The following is a 22082-nucleotide window of genomic DNA, read 5'->3' on the forward strand; positions in this document are numbered from 1 at the left end:
ATTAACATTGTGAAGAACCGCCAGACAAATAAGAGCATAGGAAATACAAGATGGTGTCAGAATCTGGGTATTTCAGCAAAGGTAATTCAGTTGTGACCTATGGGCGATAGAGGAATAAAATAGCCTGGGTTTGTTAGTTATCTACTATTTAGAATGTATTGATATATAACCATGACATTAAAATTAAAGGTAGTTTGGGGCAGGTAGGTGGCATAGTGAATAGAATGCCAGGCCTACAGTTGGGAGGACTTGGATTCAAATCTGACCTTAGATACTTCCTAGCTCTATAACCCTAAGCCAGTCACTTAACCCCATTTGCCTCAGTTTCCTCATCTGTAAAATGACCTGGAGAAGGAAATGGCAAATCGTTCCAGTTTCTTTGCCAAGAAAACCCCAAATGAGGCCATAAAGCATTGGCCAGGACTGAACAAATGAATGAACAAGAACTATAACCTTCACTCCTCTCTAGGCTGTGTTCTTGACTCATACAGGACTTTTTCTCCCTTTCCTCTACTTTATTCCACAAATACTGTCCCCTTCATTTGTTTTTCAGTTCCCTTTTATGTACTGTCTTCCTTATCAGTGCTTCTTGAAGACAGAAATCATTTTTCTGTTTGCATTTGTTTTCCCTGACTTTTAAATTAGAAAAAGAGGCTGGCCAGTTTAATAAAATTTATTTCACTTACATTTTCTTCACTTACATTCACTTACAAATGAATTTAATGAACTAAAGAAGATGCTTAGTAAACTCTTTAAAATACTAGTTGAGTTGATGATATGGGAACATCCAGGAATTTGGAGTTCTGGAGTACTGTGGGTTTTTTTTTATATTAAATTAAATTAAAAATTAAATAACAACAACACAAGAATTTGTAGAATTTTAAAATCACTTTCCAAACTTCTCATTTTTTCTTTTCTTTTCTAAATCCTTACCTTCTGAATATTTATTCTAAGGCATAAGAATGGTAAGGGCTAGGCAATTGGAGTTAAGAGACTTGCCTAGGGTCACACAGCTAGGAAGTGTCTGAGGCCAGATTGGAACTCAAGTCCTCTCAACTTCAGGCCTGCTGCTTTGTCCACTGTGCAACCCAGCTGCCCCCTCATCTTATTTTCACAACAATTCAGAGAGGTAGATGCTATTGTCATCCCTAGTTTTTATAGACAAGAGAATGAGGCAAACAAGAGGTTAAAATGACTTGCCTAGAGCCACAGAGCTATCAGAGTGTCTAAGGCTGGATTTGACATCAGGTCTTCCCAAATTCAAGTCTAGTGCTCTATCCAGTGTACCACCTAGCCATCTGTATTTAGTGCAGGGATGAACTATGTTCTGGGTCCCAGAAACCTCTGATAGTATAATAGTAGTTTTCCTGAGCATGATTTTGTAAACCTGAATGGCAAGTTTCTGAGCTGCCTATTTTCTTGAGAAAACAGAGAACCTAGGAATGATGAAGTTGCACAGGGGAACTAGAAAAAGAATCAGCAATAATGACTGTGAGTGGGAAGTCTCTAACAAAGAATCAGAGCATGACCCATTCAGACCAGTCTTCTGGGGCTAAGTTGGGGGAAGGGACCATTCTATGTACTAAGGTCACATTCCAGCTATGAGATTCTTTGTTTTATGGTCTAAGGTTCCTTCTAGTTCCATCATTCTAAGTTCAAAGGTCTTTTCTAGCTCTGGCAGTCCATAAGCCACTAAACCATGCATGGCCATCTCTTCTGGCTTCGTATTGACTTAGAAAATCACATATTAACTCTATCTGTGCTAATATTTCCCAATTACAATTTAATCTGGTTTGGGCCACACTTACAGTGCTATAGGTGATGTTTTGACACCTCTGGTCTAAAGAACTAGAATTATTTCCAGTTTCTTTCCTGGTGGTATCCTTCTACTCATGTTGTCTGCCAGTGTCTTCAGGAAACAGTTTACTCTGATTCTTCAGGCTCATCCTTGGTCGTAATTGATAGGCTGGTACCCATCATCAATTCAAATCCATTCAAATATTTGGAGTACCTAATTGTAGCTTGAATTATCTTCTATTTGTCCAAGTGATTCAAACCCTTGAAAGTAGTCTACCCTGCAGAGTACTTGCCACTTTTCTAACTACACAGTCATTTATTCAACAAATACATTATATAACCACCATCTCAACATTGGAAGGTTAGATCATCTAAGTCTAATCTGTACCTGAGTAAGAAGTAGTTGTAGCAGTAGCAGTAGCAGCAGCAATAGTAGTGGTAGTAGTGGTAGTAGTGGTTGTGGTAGTGGTGGTAGTAGTAGTAGTAGTAGTAGTAGTAGTAGTAGTAGTAGTAGTAGTAGTAGTAGTAGTAGTAGTAGTAGTAGTGGTAGTAGTAGTGGTAATAGTGGTGGTGGTGGTAGTAGTGGTGGTGGTGGTAGTAGTGGTGGTGGTGGTAGAAGTAGTAGTAGTAAACATTTATTTAGCACCTACTATAAGCCAGGCACTGTGCTAAGTCACGGGGATACAAAAAAGAATAAAAAGGGAGTCCCTGCCCTCAAGGAGCTTACAAGCAGCTTTATATAGGTTAACAAGAAATAAGAAAGGCTGGGAAAGATTTCTCCTAGAAGATGAGCTTTTAGCCTGCTTAATGGAAGCTAAGGAAGTCAGCAGGTAGAGATGAGGAGGGAGAGCATTCCAGGAATAATGGGCAGCAGCAGATAAGCTAGAAGCTTAGAGATTGAGCAACTTGTTCCTGGAATAGCCAAGAAGCCAGTACCACTGGATCAAAGACTATGTGTTGGAGAGTTAGGTATAAGAAGACTAAAAAGGCAGGAAGGGGCTGGGTTATGAAGGGTTTAAAATGCCAAACTGAGCATTCTGCCTTTGATCTTGGAAGTGATAATAAAGAGCCACTGGAGTTTCATAAGTACACGGGTGACATGGTGAGACCTGTGCTTTAGGAAAATCACTTCAGTGACTGACTAGGGGATGGCTTGGAGTGGTGAGAGGCTTGAGGAAAGTAGACCCAATAGCAGATGGTAGGTGATTCAGGCTGTATACCAGGGTGCTGGCAGTGTCAGAAGACAGAAGAGGGCTATATGAGAGATATTGGAAAGGTGAAGGGCCTTGGCATTAAATCAAATGTGGGCATGGAGATGATAGCCTGAGGAGTTTAGAAGGACTGAGGGAATGGTGATGCCTCAGATAGTATTAGGAAAGTAAGGAGGAGGGGAAGGTGTTTAGATAATGACTTCAGTTTGGGCATGTTGAGTTTAAGATGTCTACTGGATATACATATTAAGATGTCTGAAAGGCAGTTGGAGATGTGATTCTTTCTACAACATCTCCCCTAAATGGTTAATTACCCCCCCCACACACACACACACTTAAAAACTTCCATTTCAGGAAAACTAACTAGCCCACTCCACTTTGGGATAGCTTTAATTGTTAGCAAAAATTTCCCTACAAGGGGCAGTGTGGTGCAATAGATAGGGAGCTGAACTTGAAGACAAGAAGACTTAGGTTTAAGCCTCTGTCTCTGAAGCAATTCACTTAACCTTTCAGTGTCTTCTCTTTTCTAGGCTAAATGACTCCAATTCCTTCCACTGAGACATGGTCTCCAAGTCTCTCTCTTACCATCTGGATTGCCCTCCTCTGGGTAAATTCCAATTCCTTCCTAGAATCTGGTTATCCTAGAGCATAACACATCACTTCCAAAGTGGCCTGGCCAAGGCAGAATACAGAGGAACTACCACCTCCTTCATTCAGTATCCTTTAGGGTCCCTTCATGTAACCTAGGATAGCATTGACTTTTCTGTTGGTCATGTTCCATTGTTGACTCATTTTGAGCTTGTAGCCCAAAGAAAAGCCAAGTCACAAGAACTGCCACCTAGTCACCCCTCCCCCTCTGTGAGGCTGATTTTCTAAAAATCCAAATAAAGAATTTTTAGATTTATTCCTATTAAATTTCATTTTACTCAGTATGACTCATTGTTCTAGGCTAAAGAGATTTGTCTGGATCTTGACTCTAGTAAATAAGCAATGTAACTATTCTTCCTAACACACACCCATACACCCCTTGCCTTCCCTGGCTCCCTTTTTATCTCAGCTCTTTAGCTCACATTCTGCAAGAAACCTTTCCCTCCGCCTTCCCTTTGTTGATTATCCCTTATTTAGCCTGAATATGTCTTGCTTGTACATAGTTGTTGGCATGTCATCTCCCCCATTAGATTGTGAGCTCCTTGAGAATAGGGGCTGTCTTTTTTCCTTCCTCTGTATCCCCAGTACTCAGCCCAGTGCCTGGCACCCAGTAGGCAGCTAGCTGGTGCTTATGGTTTCATCTAAGTCACTAATAAAAATGCTGATCAATATAGAGCCCTTGGGCCACTCCTCAGTGTCCTCCCCCTAAAATATCACACTAACTCATTGTTATTATTATTTAGTTTATTCTCATAAACAAACTCTCCTTAGCCTACTTTAAGCTCAGTACTTGTAGTCTGCTAACAAGAGAAGCAGAGTTAAATAAGACCTGCCCTTGTCCTTAAGGAATTTGTATTATATTAAGGGACATAAAACATGAATACAAATAGTTATAATACAAAGCAACACTGTAATAAATGCCTTAGAGAGATATATACCAAAGTGCTTAAGGCAGACCTCAATAGTTAAGTGGTCAAGAAAAATAAAAGTTTTCAAAAGAAGAATTATAAACTATAAATGACCACAGAAAAATATCCAAATTCCAAATCACAAATGGTAAGAAAAAAAAGCCAATAAACATCCCTGAGATTTCTCTTCATTACCATGCAATGCAGCTAAGAAGACAAAAGAGAACAGTCAGTGTCTATGGGAAGACAAGGACATTGATGCTGGTGGAGCTGTGAAGTGGTCCAACCAACCATTCTGGATTTCAATTTAGAATTATGCAAGAAAAGTGACTACACTATCTGTACCCTTTAACAAAGTAACCCTACTCCTTGGGCATATATCCCCCAAAAGGGCTAATAGCAACATAGTATAGCATCACTCAGTGTAGGGGGACAGAGGGCAGAGGAAAAGATGTACCTGGAAAATGGCTGAAAAATCTAGTGGATAGAAATGTAATGGAATATTGCTATGCAGTAAGAAATAACCCAAATGAGGAATTCAGAGGAAGGAGGGAAAATTTGTATAAATTGATGCAGAACAAACCAAGAGAATACAATGACTATAGCTACAACATAAACAAAAAGATTACTAAAAGCAAAAGAGAACTCTTGAATAACTGGAAACCCTGCAAAGGTCCTGGAGAACATATAATAAAATATATGGGTCAGTTAGGTAGCAAAATGGGAGAGAGGTCAGGCCTGGAATCAAGAGGCCCTGGTTCAAATATGGTCTCAAATAGTTCCTAGATGTGTGATCCTGGGCAAGTCACTTAACTCCCATTGCCTAGCCCTTTCCACTCATCTGTCTTAGAATTGAAACTAAGAAAGAAGGCATGGGCTTAGAAAAAATTAAAATAAAACATACTTCCTCCCTCTTGGCAGAGAGGCAGGAGAATATTAGGGTAGATTTTATATATATACACACATACATACACACACATATATATAGTTAGTGAGTGAGTAATGGTCACTGTATCAGAATTGTTTGCTTAATTACTTTTTTATGACAGGGGTGGGTTGAATTTGATAGAGATGAAATAAATATTATATGAAGAAAAATGCTATAAATGTATTATTTTTTTAAATCTCTTTAGAATGAGAGGAGAGACCCTATACATAGGGATTGGGAGGAAGACTACATGAGGATGAGTTTTGAAATTAGAAGTTCTGGGCTCTAATTCCACTTCTACTCCTTAAGTATGTAACCTACACCATGAAATATGAATAGGATTTTTGATGGTCAGGGGTAATGATGTGTATAGGGGGTCGGGGTGAGGGGTTAAGAGTTTCTTTACCTAATAAGATTGAGAAGGCTGGATTTGATGATAAGGTCTAGACTAGGTCTGATTATAAAATTCCATTAACTTCCAGATATGGGCATGTTTAAGGGGCACATTCAGGGTACCAGTCAGACAGAGACAGACAGCCAACAAACAGATAGATAGATAGATAGATAGATAGATAGATAGATAGATAGATAGATAGATAGATAGGCAGATGAATGGATGGATGGATGGATGGATGGATGGATGGATGGATGGATGGATGGATGGATAGATAGATATTTGGACAGAGATAGATAGGCAGACACAAAAAGAAAAATAGGCAGTCAAGCAGCTAGAGACAGAGAAATATAGATAGGAAAATGGACAGACAGACAAAATAAACAGACAGATAGACTAGCAGACAAGCAAATAGAAACTTCATGGTCAACTTTAAGCAGAGGTTTAACATTTGAGTAGGGGAGGTCTGTGCTCAGAACTATGATTTAGGGAAGAGAATATGGCAATGTGCATAGTTTGGAATAAAGGAAGGAAAGATAGATGGCCCCCTCAAACCTCCCTAAAACTTATCATAGGCGATTTGACTTTTCTTTATCCAAAAGGGTTATCTTCTTCAAACATGGAGTTGTTCCTGTGCTCTCTTTGTTGGGGAATGCTAATTGGCTGCATGATGAATTCCACCAGGTCCAATCCTGATCCCACTTCCCTGATAATGCGAAAGTCTTGGCCTCTCTCTGGCTGCTAGTCCAGACTGTCCAGTAGATGTTTTTCACATACTCAGAAGTGTAGTTTACTTCCCACTGGATCAATCAGGGTTGTACTATGTAATTATAATTATGCAAGGGCATCCATCTTTTCCACTTGGAGGAGAGAATTGTCTTTTATATTCCAAGGGGTGGAAGGATATTAGAGAAAAAGATTTTAGATCAAGTGAGAAAAGACTGACAGTGTCTTCACTAAAGGAGAAAGGATTTGCCTTCATAGATAGCAGTCTTCAATTTGATCAATTAATCAAGAATTTATTAGACACCTGTATGTATCAGGCACTGTGCTAAGTGCCGGGGATACAAAGACAAAAATCAAACAAACCTTGCCCTTGAGATTAAATGAGATATTTGTAAAGTATTTAGCATGGTGCCTGGCACATAGTAGACACCTAATAAATATTTATTCTCTTTTCCTTCCCTCAGGGAAATTATATTCTCTCAGGAGACACGTGTATTCATAAGCATACAAAATAAATCCATGGTAATCTGGAAGTATGGGGAAGGCACTATGCTTCACAAAGGGGATACAAAGACAAACCTGACCTTAAGAAAGCTTATTTTCTCCTGAAAGGATAACAGCCTGTATATACATTTGAGATCTGTGATTCTGTTGATGTGGGGAATTGGGTAATTGAAAGAATATGAGATTTAAGAGTCAGAAAGACATAGGTTTGAATCTTGCCTCAGATATTTGCTTGTATAGCCTTAGGCAAGAGGAGTTTGGACTTGATGATTAAGGTCTAATCTAGGTTTGAATATATAGTTCCATTAACTTCCAGCGAGGAAACTCTTCCACAGCACAAAATGGCTAGAGCAACAGACCTGGAGTCAGGAAGAGTTGAGTTCTAATCTCACCTCAGACAGTGGCCATCATCTGTCATCGTGACTTTTGCCATGTCATTGGACTTCGATGATTCTGGAAGAGAGAGTGATTTGAACCACTTTGCCTCACCTAAATCCAATTTATTTATGCTCCAGTCAATAGACATCACTCAGTGATGTCACTGGTCCTCTTCTGAGTACAAAGAACAACAACCAATTAGCTATGTGACCCTTCATCTCTATTTGCCTCAGCTTCTTCGACTAATGGAAATAATAATAGTATCTATCTCTTGGGATTGCTGTGAGAATCAAATGAGATAACAATTGAAAAGCGCTTAGCACAGTGCACTTTATAAATATTAACTACTGCTAATAATATGATGATGATGATTAATGCAGACCTATAACTTATATTTGAGAGGTTAAGGGATTTCCCCAGGATCACACAGGCATTATGAAGCAGATGCAGGATTTGAACTTCTTCCTGATTCTGAGACAAGTTCTCTATCCATTCCATAACATCACCTTTTATGTAGAATCCAACACAAATTGATCACAGGATTCTATATTTAGAGCTAGAAAGAACCTTAAAGGCCATTGAGGCCAATTGTTTTACAAAGAAGAAAATGAAGGGCTGACAACTAATAAATGTCAAAGTCCAACTCTGAATCTTGGTCCAATTACTGTCCACCCAGCATTCTTTGAGAAGAGGCTTTTCCTAGAAACTTGAAGTTTATAGGGAAGCCAAAGGATTCTGAGAGCAGAGATGAGGAGAGAGTACATTCCAGGCCTGGGGAACAAATAGCTTGGGCTATTACAAAGAAATGGAAGAAATACTGAGTCTAGGGAATAGCCAGCAGGCTAGTTTGGCCAGAATGGAGAATTTGTAGCAAGGAGCACTATGAGACATGTCTGGAAAGGTCAGTAAGAGCTAGACGGTAGAAAACTTTAAATGTCAACCTGAAAAATCTATATTTTATCCTAGAGGTAATGAGAAACCATCGAAGGTTATTTTGGTCAGTTTGTGAGAAATGGTTGGGCTAAGAGATCTCAGAAGCAAGATCAATTTGGAAGCTACTGCAACAGTCCAGGCAAAAGGTGATTCAACTCTGAATTAGGTCACTAGCAATATGCCTGGAGGGACTTTAACTCCAGGGCTCTTTCTATAAGAAGAGATGTCAGAGGAAGGTGGATTATCTATTTAGGAAATACAGTAAATGCTTGCTCCCTTCCAGACCCAAGACTATGAACTCCTTTAACATATGTGGGTGCTCAGGGTACCATCAGTCAATCAATAAAAATTTATTAAATATCTACTCTGTGCCAGACCCTGTGCTGCTAAGCCCTAAGGATGCAAAGAAAGGCAAAAAAAAAAAAAAATCAACAGTCCTTGTTATAAAGGAGCTTGCATTTTAACAGGGAAGATAGCAATAAAACTATATACAAATAAGACCTATGCAGAACAAGTTGGAGATAACCAACAGAAGGCACTAGCATCATGATGGATCAGAAAAGGTTTCTCATAGAAGGTGACATTTGAGCTGGAACTTGAAGATCAGCTAGGACACATGTACTGGGTCCAGAGATGGGAGTATTTTGTTTAAGAAACAGCAAAGGAGGCCAGTGTCACAAGACTGCAGACTATGTGGGCAGTGGGGAAAGGTAGTAAGCTGTAAGATGACCAAAAAGGTAGGGGGAGCCAGGTTTTGAAGAGCTTCAAGTGCCAAAGAGAGAAGTTTAGTTTGATCCTACAGGCATTAAGGGAGACAATGGAATTGATTAAATGTATGTATGTGGTATGGGGAGGAGCTACCATTGTTGTGTGCACTAGGAAGATTAATTTGACCACTGAGCAGAAGATGGACTGGAATGGAAAGAAACTTAAGGTAGGGAGACCAACGAGCAGGGCTTTCTAGGTTCTTAATATCCTAGTGATGGTGAACCTATGGCATGGGTGCCAAAGATGGCACACAGAACCCTCTCTATTGGCACGTGGGTGTCCTCCCTCCACCAGTTAGTTACTAGAAAGGTAGAGGGACTCGGGTAGAACTGCTCCCTTCCCCTTCTCCACCATGCCTGATGACATTTTTTACATTACCCACCCCTCTGTCCAGCAGCCCAATCAGAGCATTTTCTCCCTCCCCTATGTGGGGTAAAGTGGGGGCAGGGCATGCTGGGCACTCACTGGGAGTGGGGGTGGGCACAGCACTCCATCTCTAAAAGGTTCACCATCCTTTCCTAGGCTATGACTTAGAGTTGTACTTGATGTATAAGTCAATAATTCTTCATGCTTCACACAATGTTTTAGAGACAGAGAAGGACACAGGAAAAGCTAGATGGCTCAATGAATAGAAAGCCAGGCTTGGAGAGAGACTGGAAGTCCTGGGTTCAAATTTGGCCTCAGATATTTCCTAGCTTAAGTGACCTGGGCAAGTCACTTAACTTCAATTGCCTAGCAATTGGGGGACCACTCTTCTGCCTCTGAACTGATGATATTTACTAAGACAAGATAACAGTGAAAAAAAAAGACTCAGAGACACAGACAGACACAGAGAAGAGATCCACTGGTTTCCACTATCCATGTTAGCCCTATAAGGATGATATTAAAAAATAAGTCTTGTTATATTAGTTTAGAGATAAGTAGAGAAGCTGGCTTGAGAAAGAATTGTAGTTTGAAGCAGAGCTTAGACAGTGTGTCAGCTTCAAATGTTGACAGTTGTAATGGTTATTCTGTGACAGTTACTCTCTCTGGGTGTGGCAGTTGGCAGTTGGTCTCTGGCAGTTGGCAGAGTCACTCACAGAGACTCTCTCTCCTGTCTGAGGTAGAAGGAAAGAAGGGAAAGACCTGAAGGAGCTAAGTGCTTTCCTTTCCCAACTTGGGAAACACTAGTGACTATCTATTTTTGTTTTTATAGATTGTTTTAACTTTGAGAAGTTTGGACTCTAAATCTGCTAAGGCTCAGTGTCCTAACTTGATTCTTGTTGAGACTCAACCAGCTACCCTTTGTTATTGTTATAACTTGGAGGTGAATTTAAGAATTGTAAAGATAATAGTGATAGTTTATTTAGAAGAGTAAAAAATTGGGTTAGTCAGATCCGGAAGGATCTGTGTAACCTGTTAGGAGAAGGGGTTCCTTGTAGAACCAGGGAGTTTTATTTGGGTGGAATTAGAAGCCCTTAGTTAGAAATCCTTTTTATTCTTATATTTTTAATAGCTTATTTTTCACCTTTTATTTTTATAGCCCCAAGCCCTAACATCATCAAGAGATTCTAATAATTCAAACAACAAGGGATTGGGTCAAATATTTATTGAGTATATGTGCCCAGTGAATACAAAAGGAGTAGAATTCCCATACTAAAAGAAGCCCTTGAATAATACAAATCAATGAATGAGAAAACTTAAGTGTAATCATGTGTTCTGGGGCAGCAAAGCATATGACAAATTAAGAAGCACACCTTGAGGCCAGTTAGATATAAGGGAGAGGAGGGAAGTAGAGTCTTCAGAAGTCCAGTACAAAAGGTGTTTGCTATTACAGATGGGGAAGTGGGAATGTGGGAGGGAAGATGGGGAAGAAGTAGCAGGGTGGAGAGGTAGAGGCTGATGGGATATGCTCACTGTTTCTAGTGTTTCTTTTTGTGTATGTCGAAGCCCCCCTTTGGCAGTCTGGGAAAGCCTATGCCCTCCTACTCCCTAATTCTTTTCAAAATCATGTGTTTAAATAAAACACATGAAATTACAAAGGAGAGTAAATATATTGAGTTATCCAAAGTGCTTAAAAAAAAACACGTTCACAGACCCCAGGCTAGGAACCTCCCTGATATGGTCCAACTGCCTCCGGTAGATATTAATATAGGAGAAGGAATCTTGGATTTGGAGTCAGAGCACCTGATATCAAATTCCAAATCTGGAACTAATTGTTTTTGTGACCTTAAGAAAACCATTTAACCTTTCATCTATAAAAACAGGAGGCTGAACTAGATGACATACCAGTTCTTTTCCAGCTCTAAATTCTATGATTCCTTTACTTTAAGAGATGGGGAAACTGAGTCCCTGAGGGGTGACACAACTGGGCAGAATTGGGGCTGGAACCCAGGTGCTCTGCCTTGTATACTCCTGTCCTTCATGCTGCATTCCAGCCATTCTAAATAGTTCACAGCATTGTTGAAGTGACAACATGTATATATAAAACAATTAGAGAACCATGCAAGACAGTACAAGTATAACCTGCATAAATCTGTCCCAACAGCTTTTTGCAAGAACACTGCTAAGACCTCAACAATCAAATACCACTGCAGTATTACAAAATCCCACTGTGATGTTATTCAACAAAGTGCCCATTTATAACCCAGTCTCTATGCAACTAGCTATCCCCTGCAACATCTTTTCACTTAACATTGGGATTTTTTTTTGGCAGAACAAATGAATGAGGTCAGGTGGCAAATGACTTTTTTTTATAATCAGTGCTAGATTGTCTAGTACAGAGACCAATGTGACCTGAGGGAATGGAGAAAGATTCATGGAAGAGGGAATTTGAGCTGAGCTTTTAAAATAAAGTAAGGAATTGGGTGGTAGTAGACAGAGTGCCAGGCCTGAAGTCAGGAAGACTCCTCTTTATGAATTCAAATTTGGTCTCAAACCCTGAATCCTGTTTGCCTCAGTTTCATCGTCTGTCAAATGAGCTGGGGAAGGAAATGGCAAACTACTCCAGTATCTCTGCAAAGTCAGCTAGGTGTCATAGTGAATATAGCACTGGACCTGGAGACAGGAAGACTCATCTTCTTGAGTTCAAATCTGATCTCAGATGTTTACTAGCTGTAGGACCCTGAGAAAGTCACTTAATTCCATTTGCCTCAATTTCCCCATCTGCAAAATGAGTTTGAGAAGAAGGCAAACCACTCTAGTACCTTTGCCAAGAAAACCCCAAATAGAGTCACTAACACTCAGATACTTCTAAAAGAAAAAAAGACAAAAGAATCAGGAGCTGAAGGAGAGACATTGCAAACAAAACGAACAGCATAATCCTTTAGAAGGAGGCAGGAGAGAGGCTTGCCAGGTATAGGAAACTAGGAAAAGCAGAGTTTACTGGAGTAGAGGTTGTATGTGTAGGCTGTTGTGAATGATAAGGTTGGAAAGGTAGGGTGGGATTAGATTTTCTATGGCTTTGAATGCCAAGCTGAGAAGTCTGGATTTGATGCACTAGGCAAAGGTGATGTGTCCCTCCTATTTTGGGTAATATGCCCCATTAGATAAAGATCAAGAATTTAACTAACTTCTCAAGTGCTTCATGAATGACACCTGCAAAGCAGTGGTAAAAAAAAGGCAGAGACATCGAAGGAGCAAAGCTTTGGAGTTGAAAAATATCTTATAAGGCCCTCTAGTCCAGCCCCCTCATTTTACAGATGAGGGCAGATGGACCCAGACACATAGTTAAGTATATTGAGTCCACCTCGCTTCCCAGGCTTCCTTTAAGTTCCAATTAAAATCCCATCTTCTTCTGGAAGCCTTTCCCAACCCCTTTTCATTCTCATACCATACTTCTCTTGCCTATTTCCTATTTATACTCTAAATAGCTAGTTTGCATATATTTGTTTATTTGTTGCCTTCTCCATTAGACTGTGAACTTCATGAGAACAGAATGTTTATTTTTTTAATCCCTTACCTTTGGATTTAGATGATACAAGTATCAGTTCCAAGGTAGAAGAAGGGTAAGGGCTAGGCAACTGGGGTTAGTGACTTGCCCAGCAAGAAAGTGTCTGAGGCCACATTTGAACCCAGGACCTCCTGTCTCTAAGCCTGGCTCTCTATCACCTGAGTCACCTACCTGCCCCTAGAGAAGACTGTCCTTTGTTACTTTTTGTATCTTCAGTACTTGTACTGGATTAGGCCCTTAATAAATGTTTTGGAGCAGCTAGCTGGTCCAGTGGATAAAATGTCAGACCCAGAGTCAGGAAGACTCATTTTCCTGGGTTCAAATCTGGCCTCAGATAGTTATTAGCTATGTGACTCTGGGCAAGTCACTTAACTTTGTTTGCCTCAGTTTCTTCCTCTGCAAAATGAGCTGGAAAAGAAAATAGCATACCACTTCAGTATCCTTGCCAAGAAAACATCAAAGATGGTCACAAAGAAGTGGACACGACTGAAAAAAATGACTGGACAATAAGTATATTTACTGATTAATTAATCATGTTGAGATACCTTTATCCACTGCCCAGTGATGAGAATCACTCTAACTTGAAGCCTGCCTCATTTGAGTTTGGAGCATTGTTGTCCTAGTACATTCTAGAAGAGCAAGGATCCCTTGGTAGAGGACCATGTGGTTCACTTACATCTGTGTAAAGTAGAGAGAAGATGAGGAATTGGTCTGAACTGGTCAGGTGGCAAGAAGTAGCCATTACTGAGCACTGGTCAAGTTGGGTTTTTTAAAAAAATCCTCTTACCTTCTGTCTTAGAATCAATGCTGAATATTGGTTCCAAGATAGAAGAGCAGTAAGGGCTAGGCAACTGGAGTCAGTTGACTTGCCCAGAGTCACATAGCTAGGGAGAATCTGAAGCCAGATTTAAACCCAGAACTCTAGGCCTGGTGCTCTATCCACTGAGTCAACTTTCTGTCCTGGTCAAATCAGTTTTGAAATACCTTCTACTGCTCTGTGAAGTACCTTCCATTACCTTCTATCTCTAGAGCTGTAATTCTCTGACAACTGGGGAAGCAGAACCCTTACATCTAGTTGACAATCTAAAGTGGGAGTGGAAGCCATCTTCAGCCTGTCATGTTCCAAAAGTTAGTTTGCCACATTGTCACATGGAAACAATGTTATTCAGAGTAGCTCAGTTCACAAGTATCACACACAGAAGTCAATTTAACACACAAGTTCAGCAGCAGAAAATAACATTATGTATATTAAGTATCTACTGTAGAATTTTCAATTTGGAGCTTAAATGGACCTCAGAGACCATCCAGTTTAACTCCCTTATTTCACAGATAAGAAACTGAAACCCAGGGAAGTAAATCATTGTAAACATAAGAGTACTTAAGGCATATTATAATAGATATTTTTGAGACAGTCTGGGAACCTAAGAATCCTTTCTAATAGGGTTTCTGTGGTTGCTACTGTTCATCCTTTGTTTCAAAGAAGGCCAATGACATCACCAGGGGATGCCTGGACTTGTGCATGAATTGGATATAAGTGAGACAGAGTTACGCAAAGTTGTCAACCTTGCTCTCTTTTCCAGTCAAAATTCAATGGCAAGAGGAAAGCCAGGATGATGTGATAGCCCAAGATGCAATGTCTGAGCAAGATCTATATGGATAATGTTAATATGTGATTTTTCTAAGTCATTGTGCATCCATAAGGATCCCCATGTGGCTCCTTGTTTCCATTTGAGTCTCAAGGCTCAGCTATAGACAACTCTAATGGCATAATATAGAAAAATGTGAATGGCATTGGTGAAGGAAGTCTCCTCCCACCAAGGCACTACCTAGACCAGGGGTTGGCAACGTATGGCTCTCGAGCCATATCTGGCTCTTTTGAGGGCCAGATATGGCTCTTTCTGCAAGAGCCATAAAGTCAGTTTTTTTCAGGCGCTATTACAGGAGCATGCACTGTGAGCACTGTACGGCTCTCACAAAATTACATTTTAAAAAAGGTGACGTTTGTGGCTCTCACGGCCAAAAAGGTTGCCGACCCGTGACCTATACCATTGATGGTGAAACCTAGATAGGGGAGGAAGCGCTCCTATTGGACTGCTGAGCAGAGGAGCAGGTGATGAGAGGAGCATGTAGAGAGGGGGAGGGGCAGTGACCTGAGTGCTCTGCTCCCCTCCAGCTCTGCTGCCTGTGAGCTTCCCACCTTACCCACTGTGCACTCTCACTGGGATGCTGGGCAGAGGGGCAGGGATGTAAAAAACTGCTGTCAAGCACAGTGGAGAAAAGGAAGGGAGCAGCTCCACCAGAATCCCTCTGCCTTTCTAGTAATGAACTTGGGGGGAGGGAGTGACCCCTGTGCCCACAGAAAGTACTCTGTGTGCCATCTTTGGCACCCATGCCATAGGTTCTTCAACACTGGGCTATACCAAAGAAATCATGGGTCCCTGTGATTTATCTTGGGTAAATTTCTTGTTTCTCAAGATCTGTTTTCCTGTATATGAATTGAAGAGGTTGGACTAAAAGATCTCTGAGAGGTCCTTTTGATTTCTAACATTTTGTGATTCTAATTCTGTGCAGGCATGTGAAACTGACTGCACCTCTGCCCTCTGCAGTAGACACTGCTCCAATCCCTTCACCCGTTGCCATTCAATCCCCAAGACTGACAGCCCCCAAATGGGCCATCAACTCCTTAATGCTAATCAGGATGCTTAGGAAACAGAAGAAGGCTAAGCTTAGGTTAAGAAGGCACATGAAGGCTCTTAGCTTGCAGAAAGTTTCTTTTTTGCCCTTGTGAGCATTATCATGACCTCTGCTGAAGCTCCCAGTCTGATTGATGCAGCTAAGTGCATCCTGCTTGTGTGTGGTAATGAAGGCCGGCTGGTGGAATGCTTTCATGTGGTTGGGAAAAGGAACCTTGGCCTGGGTCAGCCACAGTAAGTAAGCCACATAGCCAGAGTGGCAGAGACATACTGAAAAACAAATGACCCTCCTGCCCCCACTACAATCTAGTCTCTTTCTGACTCTGCTTTGCCTATGTAAAATGAAGGCTTTTGCTCCAAGACTGAGCCAAAGGCAAAGAAGGAAATGGTTGTCTGTCTGACTCCAAGAGGGAAGCCAAGTCAGAGACTTCGAAGGCCAAGAAGGCAATGCTGAAGGATATACATAGCCACAAAAAGAAGAAAATCCAAACATCTCTCACCCAGCTAAGGGATGGTACAATGGCTAGTGCTGAGACTGGGTTCTGGAAGGCTTGAATTCAAATTTGGCCTCAGATACTTAACATCTGTCTTACTGGCTGACCCTAGGCAAGACACTTAACCTCTGTTTGCCTCAGTGTCCTCAACTGTAAAATGAGAATAATATCAGTTCCTTCCTCCAAGGTTGTTGTAACAAATGAGATAATATTGAGAAGGTACTTAGCATAGTGCCTGATCCATAGTAGGTGCTAGAAAAATGCATATTCCCTCCCCTCTCTCTTCTTGAAACGCAAGACACTTCAAAAGCAGCTCAGTTACCCTCAGAAAAGTACCCCTAGGAGGAACAAGCTTGAACACTGTGCTATTATAAAGTTACCCTTCACAGTCAGCTCTGAAGAAAATTGAGGACCACACCCAAGTGTGGTCAGGACCATTCACTGTGGATGTCAAGGCCAACAAACTGTAAGGAAGCTTTAAGGCATCTGTGAAGCCAAAGTCAATCCCATTGATTCAGCCTGATGGAGAAAAGAAAGTCAGTGTTCTGTCTATCCCAGGTTATGATGCTTTCAATGTTGCCAACAAAACTGGAATCATATAAGCTATGTCCAACTAGCCTGCTCTGCATATAATAAAGTTTCCCAATATCATTTTTTTTTTGTATTTTAAACCCTTAACTTCTGTGTATTGACTTATAGGTGGAAGAGTGGTAAGGGTAGGCAATGGGGGTCAAGTGACTTGCCCAGGGTCACACAGCTGGGAAGTGTCTGAGGCCGGATTTGAACCTAGGACCTCCCGTCTCTAGGCCTGGCTCTCAATCCACTGAGCTACCCAGCTGCCCCCCCCCAATATCATTTTTAATGAAAAAGTTAGACTAGGTGATCTTCAGTTTCATTTTACATTCATTTCAATTCAACAAATATTAACTCTTAAGAACAACCCTAGCAAGAACAAAAACAAAACCAAAACAAAACAAAAACAAACAAACAAAAAAACCAAACCCTAGCAAACTTAGTCAATATTGAGCTGGCATCGGTATCAAGAAGACCTGAATTCAAGTCCTGCTTCTGACACATCATAGCCAGAGATCATAAGTGAGTTATTTTACCTCTAAGGGCCCCTAGGCATCTTTGGAGGACTCCAAGTTACAGATGAGTTGACAATCTGTCACAGAGGAGAGAATTTTTTAACCCAGGAGTTCTCTACACCAATGAAATCACGGGTCAGGACCATAGAGGGGGAGAATTTCACCAGGAGGCACAAAGCCAAAAAAAAAAAAATCCTTAATTATCTATCCCTGGCCTCCAGCAGGTTATAGTCTATGGTCCTCCCACTCCTCCCAGCACAGACGGTCTGTTAAAGCCTGGCAGCCTACAGTGATGCAGCTGCCTTCTAGTTTTCTTTCCTATACCGTAGGTAGGGGTTTTCTGCAGTTTCGGACACATCGTTCCTGCCTGGCTCTCCAGTGTTTCCCACAGATTCCAGTCGATCACTGTCTGGAATCCATCTGAGCTCAGGGTGTCCTCTGGAGTAAAAAGCAAAGGTTTCCTCTCAGTCTTGAGGACACATAATGAAACTGGGCCTCTTCCAGGAAAGATAGACACTTCTTAAGAAAGGGGAAGATGACTGACTGTCTGAGGGTGTGATTAGATCAGCTCTGCAGGTCTCATGAAAAAAGCTTTAGCTACAGCCCCCTCATAACCCACGCACCAGTTTGGGCTTGCCTCAGAAGGTTATGAGCCGTTCAGCTTTCAGCCTCCCCTTAAATCTTCTTCCTTGCTCAGATCTGCACTGCAGCACTGTGGAAACTCCCTATGTTTCCCCATCTGCTCCCTTCCTCCCTTTCCCTCCCCTCTCCTTTCCACTGTTCTCTATTCCTCTCCTTCCTTTCAGTGTCCTCCCTTCTTTATTTCTCCAATTCTTTTCCTTCTGTTCAGTTCTCTCTTCCCTTCCCTCATCTCCCTTCCTCCCTTCTGGTCTCCCTATTCCAGGCCCCTTCTTCAGTCCCTATTCCCCTCTTTCCCTACTCCAGTTCCCAGATTTTATTCAGTTAATGATGTAAAGAGTTAGTATATAATATATTAGAAAAAAAAAAGGTGCTGGAGGTTAAAATCAGACAATCTGGGTTTGAATGCTGGCTCAATTCATTGTTGTTGTTGTTGTTAGGGCAGCTGGGTGGACCAGTGGATAGAGAGCTGGACGGGGAGTCAGAAAGACCCGAGTTCAAATCTAGCCTCAGGCATTTTCTTACCTCTGTGATCCTGGGCAAGTCACTTAGCCCTGTTTGCCTCAATTTCCTCATCTGTAGAATGAGCTGAAGAAGGAAATGGCCAACTACTCCAATATCTTTGCCAAGAAAACCCCACCCCAAATGGAAATGACTGAAAAACAGCAACAACAAAAACAGTCCTGGGTTTGAATGCTGGCTCAGTTATTTACTCCCAATGTGCCAAAGTGACTTTAAGCAAATCACTTAACCTCTCTAGACCTCCATTTCCAAATCCACAAAATAAGGAAGTCGGATAAAATTTTATTGAATGTAATAAGTATTATATTGAATTCAATAATTCATTAAGACAACATCTAATTTTTCTAGTTGGCAGTAGCTGGCAGGTGGTAAGCCAAGATGGGTCCTTATATATACATCCAAGAATCACAGAGAAGAAGTAGTTGGATGTAATGTAGTTTCTCTGGCAGGAAATTGCTGGCAGGACAACTAGTTGTCTGCCCTCCACAGGTCTTATTAGCCAATGAGCCCCAAGATCTCACAGATTGGGATATAGGTTAAACAAGGCTATGCCATCTTCTGGATTCATGTGCATCACAATGGACAAAAGCACCTAGTTCTCAAGAGTGCAGCCTATGGTAAACCTGTATCATGGCATCGATCAGCTGAAGTTTTCCAAAGCCTTCAGACTGTTGCTGAAGAACATGCATGTTGCCACTGTGGGACCCTAAGAGTCTTAATTACTACTGAGTGGGTGAGGATTTAACCTACACATTTTTGAGACTGTTCTTATTACCCATTCCATAAAGTTAACCATTTCCTATCAGATGAAATTCTAGCATTCAATGAATCACCAAATCAGTGCACAAAAAGAGAGATGTGTGGGCTTGTATCTGTTGGCAGGAAAAGCAAGAGTCTTGAAAAGATAGAGTCACTTCCATCATCACACTGATGAAACTCATTGCATGGCTTGGGCAACAGAGTGCTAGGCTTGAAATCAGGAAGATTTATTTTGAGTTCAAATCTGGATAAGTCACTTAGCCCTGTTGGCCTCAGTTTCCTCATCTGTAAAATGAACTGGAAAAGGAAATGGCCAACCAACTCTAGTATCTTTGCCAAGAAAATCCCAAATGAAGTAACACACTGTCAAATATAGGAAGGAAGAAAGGGAGGGAAGAAAGGAGGGAGGAAAGGAGGGAAGGAGAAAGGGAGGAAAAGAAGGAGGGAGGGAGGGAGGAATAAAGGAAGGAAGGGAGGTAAGAAGGAAATGACAACAGAATTATGATGCTTGGAAAATAACGATATTCTCTAATTCTATTAATGCCATTAATTCACATTAAAATTTAAACTAACCATTAATATATATAGACATATACATATATATATAATGAAAAAGCAATTTCTCTCCGTTTCTTTCCATTTATAAATTCTAAGAACTATGAAAATACAATGGGAATTCTGAAGACTAATGGGGAGAATGTTTTTTTTAAAAGCTCATTACCCCAGAAGAACAATTTCTACACTAACAGTGCTGTAAAGAAAAAGAATTTTGGGGGGCAGCTGGGTGGCTCAGTGGATTGAGAGCCAGGCCTAGAGACAGGAGGTCTTAGGTTCGAATCTGGCCTCAGACACTTCCCAGCTGTGTGACCCTGGACAAGTCACTTAACTCCCATTGCCTAACCCTTACCACTCTTCTGCCTTGGAGCCAATACACAGTACTGACTCCAAGATGGAAGGTAAGGGTTTATTTAAAAAAAAAAAAAAAAAAGAAAAAGAATTTTGAAAGATTTAGGAACTCTGATCAATGCAATGACCAACCATGTTTCCAAGGACACATGTTCCCTACTTCCTAACCAAAGTTATGGACTCAGGGAATGAGACACATGTTTCTGGATACATTCAATAAGAGAATTCGTTTTTGTCAAAGAAAACAAAGATTAAAGTGTTTTGATTTTTTTACTTTTTTGTGAGGTTGGGAGATGGGAGTATGGCAGGTAGGGACAGAGCTAATAAAAAAAATTGGTCATTGAAACTTCTGAAAAATGCAAAGAAGATAACAGAAAGAAGGTGAGAAAGAATCACAGAAAACAGGAAAGCTTTGAAAGTTACATGTTGAATTTATTGTTTAAAAAGAAAAGTAAACCATATAGATATATATTTATGTGGAAATGTTCATTTTATTTGGTGTTTGTTAAGTACCAAATTTTATAAATAAATTTAATTTTGAGGAAAAAAATAAAAAAGCTAATTCCCTCTCTTAGTTATCTTCTCGGCATGAACTTCTAAGCTCTACAAGAAAAAGCTTCTCCTCTGATTCAGCTCAAGGCTGAAATCCTTCTGTATTCCATGAAGAAATAGCCTCCAACCAATTTGCCTAGTTTCATAGAAGACAAGCAGGAAGTCCTTTGCTACCACTGGCCCCCACATCACCCCTCCCCCAGAAGTGGTTTGTTTTTCTTTTTTTTTCTTTTTCATGAAAGTGTGCAAAGCCTCATAGAAACTGGGCTCAGGCAGCTGCTTACATACAGTGGGCGGGAAGGGATGATTCTGTTAGAACAGGAGTAATTCCAAACTGCTTTGCCCAGCAAAATGCTGCCTCCACTAAACCCATTTACTCCGATAATCTGCCCATCTCCTTTCTCAGGGTTTTTACAAATAAAAAAAAAAAAAACAAAACAAAAACTAAAGCTGGAGGGAAGGAAGGGGAAGAATTCTGAGGGTATATGAGGCCCAGGCCACAGTTACAGAGAGAGATGTTGGCTGGGGTCCCCAGGAAATGGAAAGGAGAGGGACATAGAAGGTAAAGCCTGGGTCAGAAGCAGCTTACTGGAGTCGGAAGAGGGAGGCTGGCTAGACCAACCCCAGCCAGTGGCAAACAGGTGGCAGCTCTGATCAATTCACCCATTGTCTGCTCTAACAAAGACAAAATGTTTTCTGAAAGCTTTGATGTTGCAAAGCAGAAAAAAAAAAAGAAAAAGCAGTGTGTGGGCAGAATGGAATACAGTACTGGAAGAATCTGAGTTTTTGGAGACTGAAAGCCTGAGCTTGAATCTCCAACTCCAATCCTCATTGGCTATGTAGGCAAGTGCCTTTGGCTGCCCCTCTGCTGCTCAGTTTGTTGTTGTTCAGTTATTTCAATAGTGTCTTGACTCTTCATGACCCCATTTTAGGGTTTTCTTGGCAAAGATACTGGAATGGTTTGCATTTCCTTTTCCAGCTCATTTTACAGATAAGGAAACTGAAACAAATAGGGTTAAGTGACTTGCCCAGGGTCAAACAACTAATAAGTATCTGAGGTTGGATTTGAACTCAGGAAGATGAGTCTTCCTAACTCCAGGCTTGGCATTCTATCCACTACACCTGCCCCATTGTCAGTTTCCTGAAGATAAAGATACCTGGGATCACAGGTTCATAGATATGGATTTGGAAGGGACCTTAGAGGCCATCTAGTCCAATACCTCATTTTAAAAATGAAGAAATTGATGCTAGGAAGATTAAGTAAAGGTTAGACAGGTAGTATCAAAAGCAGAGCCAGATTTAC

The 22082-nt window shown here is 40.9% G+C and overlaps 1 protein-coding gene across 1 annotated transcript in view; it reads right to left on the minus strand.

Moving 5' to 3' along the window:
• Positions 1-19251, minus strand: part of PPARGC1B (PPARG coactivator 1 beta) — a 78161-nt gene extending 58910 nt beyond the window's left edge. The window contains exon 1 of the mRNA XM_044659866.1: positions 19186-19251. Coding sequence (XP_044515801.1) covers positions 19186-19251 — 66 coding nt within the window. The remainder of the gene's footprint in view (positions 1-19185) is intronic.
• Between the last annotated feature and the right edge of the window lie 2831 nt (positions 19252-22082).

This window comes from Gracilinanus agilis, chromosome 2 (genome assembly GCF_016433145.1).
Source record: "Gracilinanus agilis isolate LMUSP501 chromosome 2, AgileGrace, whole genome shotgun sequence".
NCBI classification, from domain to species: Eukaryota; Metazoa; Chordata; class Mammalia; order Didelphimorphia; family Didelphidae; genus Gracilinanus; species Gracilinanus agilis.